Source organism: Nanorana parkeri, unplaced genomic scaffold (genome assembly GCF_000935625.1).
Source record: "Nanorana parkeri isolate BGI_ZX_2015 unplaced genomic scaffold, ASM93562v1 scaffold475, whole genome shotgun sequence".
NCBI lineage: Eukaryota > Metazoa > Chordata > Amphibia > Anura > Dicroglossidae > Nanorana > Nanorana parkeri.
This window is the reverse complement of record NW_017306743.1, coordinates 203,980-213,005: the sequence shown is the minus strand read 5'-3', so window position 1 is coordinate 213,005 and position 9,026 is coordinate 203,980. Positions and strand designations below refer to the sequence as shown.

General features: G+C 42.6%; 1 protein-coding gene across 4 annotated transcripts in view; it reads left to right on the top strand.

The window, feature by feature from the left end:
* FLNA (filamin A) overlaps positions 1-9,026 on the top strand; it is a 90,006-nt gene that overhangs the window by 45,179 nt on the left and 35,801 nt on the right. For 2 of the 4 annotated variants that reach the window (XM_018560709.1, XM_018560708.1), the window contains exons 8-14: positions 792-992; positions 5,068-5,205; positions 6,165-6,291; positions 7,212-7,348; positions 8,537-8,730; positions 8,844-8,951; positions 9,000-9,026. The exon at positions 9,000-9,026 is cut by the window's right edge and continues 150 nt beyond it. In XM_018560709.1, coding sequence (XP_018416211.1) covers positions 792-992; positions 5,068-5,205; positions 6,165-6,291; positions 7,212-7,348; positions 8,537-8,730; positions 8,844-8,951; positions 9,000-9,026 — 932 coding nt within the window. Of the gene's footprint in view, positions 1-791; positions 993-5,067; positions 5,206-6,164; positions 6,292-7,211; positions 7,349-8,536; positions 8,731-8,843; positions 8,958-8,999 lie in introns of all 4 variants that reach the window. The other 2 variants (XM_018560707.1, XM_018560705.1) reach the window with 1 other exon arrangement.

Sequence of the window (9,026 nt, the reverse complement as noted above, 5' to 3'; positions counted from 1 at the left end):
TATCTACACGTATAGAAGGCAGAAGGTGCAGCTTTTTTATAAGCTGAACAGTGGATTGTAATGTGCTGGGGATACTGGAACATATGCGAGAATTTTATTAAAAATGTGCCAAAAGATGAACTTAACCCTTTAGGTAAAATCCTGTGGCTGCAGAGGGAAAGCTCAAACTCCAAACAAACTGCTGGGCAACAGTCGGCATCTCTGTTTGCATCTACTGATTTGTGGAGATCCATTTTTGTATTGAGTGATTTAGGAATGCACAGATACTAGTATCGGTGCCAATACCGAGTACTCATTCTCTCCCAAATGCTCCGATGCCTTCCCCAATACCGGAACTTCTGGTCAGAGGGACATTGTCCTCTGAATGGCAGTGCTGCAAGGGAACATGGGGTAGGCTTCCTGGCCAATCGGGCGGCCGGAAATGACTCTCCGCCCAACTTCCTAATTGGCTGGGAAGCAGGCTCAATGCTTCTTACCAGCCAATCCGCATTGAGCCTGTCAAACAGCATGGAGTAGTCTTTCCAGGACCCGGGTGGCGGGTCATTACCCACTGCCCACCTTTCTGATTTGGCTGGGGAGCCAGTTCCATGCTGTGTGACAGGCTCGATGCCGATTGGCCAGGAAGCTGGCTTCCCAGCCAAATGACATTGAGCCGGCTTCTTAATTGCCTGGGAAGCCAGCTCCATGCTAGTAGAAGTATCGGTACCGGCAAGTAGCAAAATATAAATATCACTAATGGTGATTTAGTCACATTAACCCTTTTTTTCTTCTACTTCCCTCTTGTCTTGCAGGGGCTGGTCTCGGTGAGGTGGAGGTGATCATTCAGGACCCCAATGGGAAAAAGGATACAGCAGATGTCCAGCTAGAGGACAAAGGCAGCAGCACTTACCGCTGCACCTACAAACCTACCATAGAAGGAGTGTACACCATCTACATAACATTTGCTGGATGTCCAATTCCCAAGAGTCCATACACAGTCACTATTGGGCAAGGTGTGGACTTTTTAAAAATATATATATATATTGCACTGCACTAGTGACAGCATTTGGCAAACACAAGCTGGCTGATCCATATAGGGATTCGGAGCAGAGTTGCAGACTCCTTCCTGAATACTGGACATCACGAACATGAGTCTGTGACTTCTGCCTTGCCGGTTTTAATATATACTCCATTGCTATGTGTAGTCCTAAGAATCAACAGCTTGATTCTTAGGACTATGAATGTTGGGCTGGTATATTGGTCCTTAGTAAATTGATTATTCTGTATTGTAAAGCTGCTCATGACCCAAGTTTAATTCGGGGCTGATAATAACTGGACAATGAGCAGAAATTGAACTTGTAATTCAATTGTGTACAGTATTTTATATAAAATCATACTCTATGCAGAATTAACATTGTCCTCGGAATTAGAAATATTGCCCATAGTGAACAAACTTTCCTTTTGGTCCCTATGCTGAATAGCATGGTGGGGGTGGAGTCTGTGGTTGGTCCAGTGCTGTCACATGGGGAGTCTTAATCCATGTGTAAGCAAATACTCAATTGACTCGTATCTTACATAGGGCTTACCTTTCACTCCTGGTGGCTGAACAGAGGTAGGGGAGGAAAAAAAGCTATTTGTTGGGAAGGGTTGCATTAAAGTGAACCTGTTACCTTGCAGTGCATGGCCAAGGCACATGTTCACTTTAAAGGAGAACTATGAGGAGTTCTTTTCACTCACCTCATAGTTCTAGCCGACCTGTGACAATGAGACTGTCACAGGTCGGCTCAGTAGATCGGGAGGTGTGCGCACACATAGCGGTGTTCGATCACCTCTCGATCCTGTCACGGCTCTCTGCCGTGACGGGGAGGGGCTGGATTCCCCCCTCCCCGCTCCGATCCGCCAGCGCTGACTGACGGAACGGACGGGGGAGGGGGCGGGTACAGCTGGCTCTGCCTCTAGATAGGCAGAGCCAGCTGTCAGTCATGCAGCTGGGCGGATCCCTGCACAATTGTCGGGATCCGCTTCAGCTGCGGCGTCTCAGTATACCGCGAGCTACAGCTCGCAGTATACTGAGCTCAGGGTGACGGGAGGACGCTAGTTTGTGTCCTCCCGTTACCCTAAGGAGAACTATGGGGGAAAGACTTAACATAGTTCTCCTAAGTGAATGTTCTTGGATGCCTCGCACATGGACTTTTTTTTTTAATTCAGAAAAGAAAATGACAAAAGTGAAGGTTGTTACCAATGGTAACAATCCTATTTCTTTTTTTTGTTCTAGTAAAATTAAATTGTGATATACTATTTGCTCTTTTTTTCTTGTGTTCTCTTGAATTTGTACCTAGCAGGCTTTCTTTTCAATATTGGGTTTTACTAAACCTGTATACAACTAGTGGAGGGGGCTTGCCCATTATAACAAATAGATGCATGGCTGGATTACATTTTGTGACCTATGCAGGATAAATACTGTAATGACTGAAGTGCTATTGATCACTCTGGGCACATGGTCTTTTCATCATCCAGGTTGGCAAAAAGTCTTCTAAAAAGAATTGTCATCAGTCTACTGGCTCTTCTTTCCAACAGATTAATCTTTTAGGCTTGCTATTAAACATTCTTGTATTTTTGCTCTCGTCTCTTTTCTCTCTTCCTCATGCCTTCACCTGTGGAAAGTAGGTCAACCTCCTGGATCTCTCCTGTCTTTTCCTGCAGTCTTCCTATTACTAGCTTGGGGGAACATGAAGTCTTCACGGTATATGTGCATGAAGTGTGCATTGGAGTTTAACCTTTATCTAAATAGTCACCCATCCTTCATTTCATTTGTGATCACAACTTAATCAACTAGTTGGCTTGTTTTTAGTTTCCCTTGCAACGATTATGTATTTTGCTGAATGTAACATTTTACCTCCTGACGACTGTAAAAAAAAAAAAGAAGCTGTTGCACTTCTGGAAAAATTGAGAACCACATAGAGATCACAGAACACGGAGAACAATTCTGTGAAAGAACAGACTAGTTGCTCCCTTTTGGACAGATGCCCAGCATACAGCACTTTCTCTGTTTAACTCAATGGTAGTAGGAACAGGATATCTAATGTTGCAGAGAGCCCTTTGCTATTGTCTTTCATGCAAGGGCTACTCTGCACAATCAGTCGTATTCAATTCACTAAAAATATTGATCAAACTAACATTTCTTCAGACTACAATAATAAAGATTTTAGTAAACATGTTTGCAGATAGACCGCTCTGTGCTCTCAAAGTACTGTATATCCAAAACTTGTTTAGTTAGCAAGCGTTAAAACTGGTAAGGTTTATTTATTTATTATTATTCAGAATTTATATAGCGTTAACAGTTTGTACAGCGCTTTACAATATAAGGAAGACATTACAATCACAATTCAAGATGGTAAGGAGGGCCCTGCCCCCGAGGGCTTACAATCTAAAAGAATCCATTGGGGATTCTCCACCTCCTGTCACAGTCTCATAAGTGAGGGAAAATCCACTTAAACAGTTGTCACAGCAACATGTGTCCCCATTGGGAGATGTACATTCACTTCCATTTCAGTCCTGGTGGCAGTGGTCACTAGGACAAATGGATAGCAATTCCCAAGTGAGGGACACACACACAAATAAAACCTGATGGGGTGCAAACCCTTCAACACTATATCAAAGAATTTAAAAACCTTGTTTAGGCCTTGGGTACACTTTAAAGGGAAACCTTGCAACGTTGCCAGCAGTTTTAGATGTGACTTACATTTGTAAATGCTTGCTCTTACATATTTTGCTACCGTGTTTCCCCGAAAATAACAGTGTCTTATATTTTTTTTTTCACTGACCTACCACCGAACTAGGTCTTATTTTCGGGGTAGGTCTTATATTACAGAAATCCCTGATGATAGCACTAGGTCTTATTTTCGGGGTAGGTCTTACTTTCGGGGAAACACGGTATTAAAGATCGCTTTCTGGATTGGCCTTTAGAGAAGACTCAGTGGCTCATTGCAATCACTCCACCTCGTCTCAACTGTTGACATCGATTGGCCACATAGTGCATTGTTTTTCAGTGGACTCAGAAAGGTGGAAGCAGAGTCTGAATGTAATTGGCAAATAGTTTCCCCCCCTGTGTATACAAACTAGTCACAAAACAAGGCCATCCATTCCCTTTAACTGCATAGTCATGTTTGGGTGCCCATATTGCCACACTAGTTTCCCACAAGTAGTGTCACCTACGCACTTTAGTTTACCTTGCTCTGATGTTTTCAACTGGCTTGCATGTGGTTTTGATAAATACATTTTAGAATTTCAGGCATCACAACAGAAAAACTGACCCTGTCGATTAGTCCCAATGGGGTGGTGGTTCATGAACACATTAAAGGAGAACTATGGGGTAAGTGCGTTTTCCCCATAGTTCTAAGGGTCATGGGAGGACATATACTAGCATCCTCCCATGACCCAAAGCTCAGTATATAGCGAGCCACAGCTCGCGGTATATTGAGACCGCCGCAGCCGGGACAGATCCACCCAGCTGGCTCTGCCTATCTGGCGGCAGAGCCAGCTGTACCTGTCCCCTCCCCGTCAGTTCCGCCAGTCAGCGCTGGAGGATTGGAGTGGGGGCATCCCTGCAGGCAGCTGTGAGTGATGGTCACGGCTCTCTGCAGGGACATGATTGAGAAGTGAGGTGAGCGACTATGTGTTCGCTCACTTCCCGATCAATAGAGCCGACTTGTGACCGTTTCATTGTCGCACGTCGGCTCGAACTATGAGGATGAGTGAAAATCGTTTGCCTCATAGTTCTCCTTTTTTAAAGTGCCCATCAATCAACCATTCCAGTGTTCATGATTTTAGCCTCACAAGCTTGTTTGGGATCTTGACGGGACAATTTGCCTTTCCCAGAGTTCCTTCTTCTTTTTTTTTTCTCCCAAAGTCCTCTTCATGGGATCTCCATTTTGAGTTGTGTTTTAAAACATTTGTCCAAGGTCTAGTCATACCATGGTGACCGTATCGCTAAAATGTTGCGTACACATAAGCATGTGTTTTTGTACAGATTGGTTTGAAGGTTTTGCTGTCTTAGAAATATGTATTGTGCTTTGGTTTCTTGTGTAGCTTCCAACCCCACTGCCTGTCGCGCTGTGGGCCGTGGCTTGCAGCCAAAGGGTGTGCGTGTGAAGGAGACGGCCGACTTCAAGGTCTACACCAAAGGAGCCGGAAGTGGAGAACTTAAAGTCGTGGTCAAGGGACCAAGTGAGTGAAGTGTTGACATGCTGTTTCCTCTGGTTTTGTCCTTTTTGTGGTCTATCTTTTATTCTTGGTGGTATTATCAAATTGCTTTTGAAGCACCTTTTTGAAATCTCATTCTATTCACCAATATATAACCCTGATCTAAATCTCTGCAAAATATTAAAGGGATTCTGCAGTGGTTGGGTCAGTTTTTCCTTTTTAAAGCTTAAAAAATGTGAGTGGAATTTTTGTAATTTGATTGACTTCAAATTGAAAGCAGTAATGGTGTCCCTTGAATTCACGGCTGCGTTTAAATAAACATATTGACTAAATCAGGGGTAGCTAAACGTTTGCTCTCTTGCTCTGGTAAACTACAAATCATGCATCTGACTCGAAGTCATGACTGTGTGGCTGTCACTCTTGCAAATCCTAATGGATTTGTGGTTTCATCCACAGCTGGAGATTGGTTACCCCTGGACTAGATGAATATATTTTGTCTGCTTTAACAAATACTGTGACAGTTTAGGTTGGGGGTGAGGTTAAGGGTTTTTTAGATGCAGTCAATATGCTGGGAATGAATGGAGGTTTAACAAATGGGGACAAGCTCATTTCATATCCATGCCGGTTTTCCAGTCTGGACTGTACCAGCAGGCTAATGTGAAATGCCATTGTTCTCAAGTAATGGGAATGGCAGATATCTTAAATTTACCTTTTTTTCTTGAGCTAGAAAGTGGGACACTTTTTAAACATGTACAAAGTCCTTCCTGCCCCTTATGGGTTCTTGCCATTTTTTTTTTTTTAAAGATGGGAAAGTGGGATTAAATGGGTCTATTTATGCAGGTTTGAGAGCTGAGGAATCTGCAAAGAAGGTTTCACCCTAATGCTTTTCTTTTGGAGATTGCTACACTGCTGACTATGTGGTATAGGAGGACAGGAATGTAATGTTCTTATTAGAATGCTTATAAAATGAAATCTATTTACAGAGGGAACCGAAGAACGTGTTAAGCAAAAGGACCTGGGTGATGGGGTCTATGCCTTTGAGTACTATCCATCCACCCCTGGAAATTACACTGTTACTATTACATGGGGAGGACAGCACATCCCAAGAAGGTGAGGAAAGCACCTGCTTTGTTAGATCCCCCTAAGTGTGTGTGTCTAATTTGGGTTTTAATGGGAAAAAGTAAATATTTAAGGTCCTAAAACCATTGTAAAGTTGGTGATGGGGTTAGGGACCCAGAAAATGTCAGTGATACTTTGTGTCGGAGCATAAATGATTGTATGTCTGAAGGTTCTCATTTCTCCAGGCCATGGTATATCTGTAAAAAAAATAAGTCAAGGCAACTGGACTTTCTGTACTTTTCTTGAAGACGTTTCACTGGCCATCCAACCGGCTCTAGTGGATTGTAGTAACATTCACCATATTTATTCCCAGAGAATTGTTTGTACAAGTAATTCTGAATTGAGAAAGTTGCTTGGATGACTAGTGAAACGTCTTCAAGAAAAATACAGCAAGTCCAGTTGCCTTGCCTTATGTTTTAGATATAAATGATTGTACTCCAGGCTAAATGCAGAGCACTGAAAAGGTTGCACTCGGCCATTGAAATGTCATTAAAACAAGACTGTTACAGGCTTGGGTCTAAACCCAGGTTTGCATAGAGCGAGTGGTTAGAACACCTGTCAGGTTTTCATTCCTGTCTGCCACACTTTGTCCTGGTGACCATTATTACCTGGGGGTGAAGTGCAGAATGATACAAAATTTTATGCTGCCACCAGAGCAAAATGGGAGAAACTTCTACTGGGGAAACTTTGAAGAGATTTCCTCCCTCCCTGTTTACAAGGCAAATCTGCATCAGGTTTTTAACATTTCCCTACAGTATCCAAAACTAAAAAGATTTTGGCGTAGATGTAGTACAAATTCCGGGTACAGGCCAGACACTTTTTTTTTTGAATACTTTTGGAGAAATGTTAATCTGTATAAATGACTGACTGTTGTAATTTCCATGTTGAATCATTTTTTATTTATTTTTTAGTCCATTTGAGGTCAAGATTGGCACAGAATGTGGGCATCAAAAAGTACGTGCATGGGGTCCTGGTCTGGAAGGAGGAGTTGTTGGGAAATCTGCAGATTTTGTGGTTGAAGCCATTGGTGATGATGTTGGTACTCTAGGTGAGTCCCTAACCTGGATCGACAAACTAGCATACAAAGTAGATTGCATTCCATTCTTTGTCTAGGCTCAGACCTAGTGTTCTCTCTGTGACATTGTAAAGTCTGTGTCACTACATTGCTCTGTTTTTAGTAAGCGGAATCTGTCAAGACACATTTGTTGATTTACCATTGCTGGTACATGTTCCAGGAGAATCATCCTTCTTCCGACTACTAATTGGTGTTACTGACCTGGAGCAAGCATGTGCAAGTCACATGGTCCCAACGCCTGCTATGTAGGGCTGCAACCAACTGATCGATAATGAGAATAGTTGACAACTTTTTCTTATCGATTAGTTGTTTGAATCCCCTAGCTCTCTCCTCGACACTGGGTGGAGGTCACAGCAAGCAGTGGGCAGGTGCAATAGCCAGCCTGCTATTGCAGTTTGAAATGGCGTATAACAAACTGCCTATTGCACCAGCCCACTACTTGCTGTATTTACATTCAGCTGCTGTCTATGGAATCTTGCCACTGGCAGCTGTCATTCCCTGGCTGAAGCTATTCAAACTCCATGTGCATACAATTTAATAAAAAAAAATAAAGTGGGAAAGTCCTTTTTTCTGGTTTTGGTCTGCTGCGGGTTCATTTCAAAGGCACCCCAAACACACCTTCCACCCACAGTGTGATCGCCTGCACTGGAACGCACAGTACTGCAATGCCGTGCATTCCTCTGCAGTGCGACTGCAAAGAATTGTGCATGCAGTTTTATTCTGAAGTAAACTTTGTAACACTGCATTTGTGTAGTTGCTTGCCAGTGACATCTGCTAGTGAACAAAGGATCGGTATGATTGCTGTGAAGCATACACTGCCAAAAAGTCAGTAGTGGCTGTTCCCATATTTCTATACAGACATGTTTCCTTTAAAATATTTAACAATTGGCTGCCATTGCTAACCCCTGTATTCTAATTACCTGGTTGTCAATGGCCAGTTCTGACATCTAGCTGCATGGTTGTACAGAGCTGGTGGAGCAGAATGTTGTAGTCCTTTTTATATCTTCATGATGGCAAAGCAAAAGCCTTTGAATCCCACAATGTCAGCTGAGTTTTTTCTTCAGTTTAAGTTTTCTTTAATTTTCTTATAAACAGTTTTAATGTGTGGTTGCCATTGTGTCGATAGAATTTTTGGTTTTAAAGCTTTCAATTCCTTTATAGGCTTTTCTGTGGAAGGACCATCTCAGGCCAAGATTGAGTGTGATGACAAAGGTGATGGCTCATGTGATGTGCGTTACTGGCCGCTGGAGGCTGGAGAATATGCTGTACACGTTTTGTGTAACAATGAAGATATTAAACTGAGCCCCTTCATGGCAGAAATTAAACCTGCTCCCAAAGACTTCTATCCAGAGAAAGTAAGTAGTGTTTGATTGCTCTTAAGTGAATTTCTGCTGATTTTCAATGTGAATTTGAAAGGTTTGAAGATTTCAAAATATAAAACTACATTTTTTTTTCCTTTTTGTGAAAGGTTAAGGCCTTTGGACCTGGGTTGGAGAAGACTGGATTGTCTATTAACAAACCAGCTGAATTTACAGTTGATGCCAAACATGGAGGCAAAGCACCTCTCAAGGTTTCTGTGCAAGTAAGTGATTTTGGAAGCTCTTTATAGCTTAAGGTTGGGAAGTGTGTGTGTGTGTGTGTGTGTCCTTTT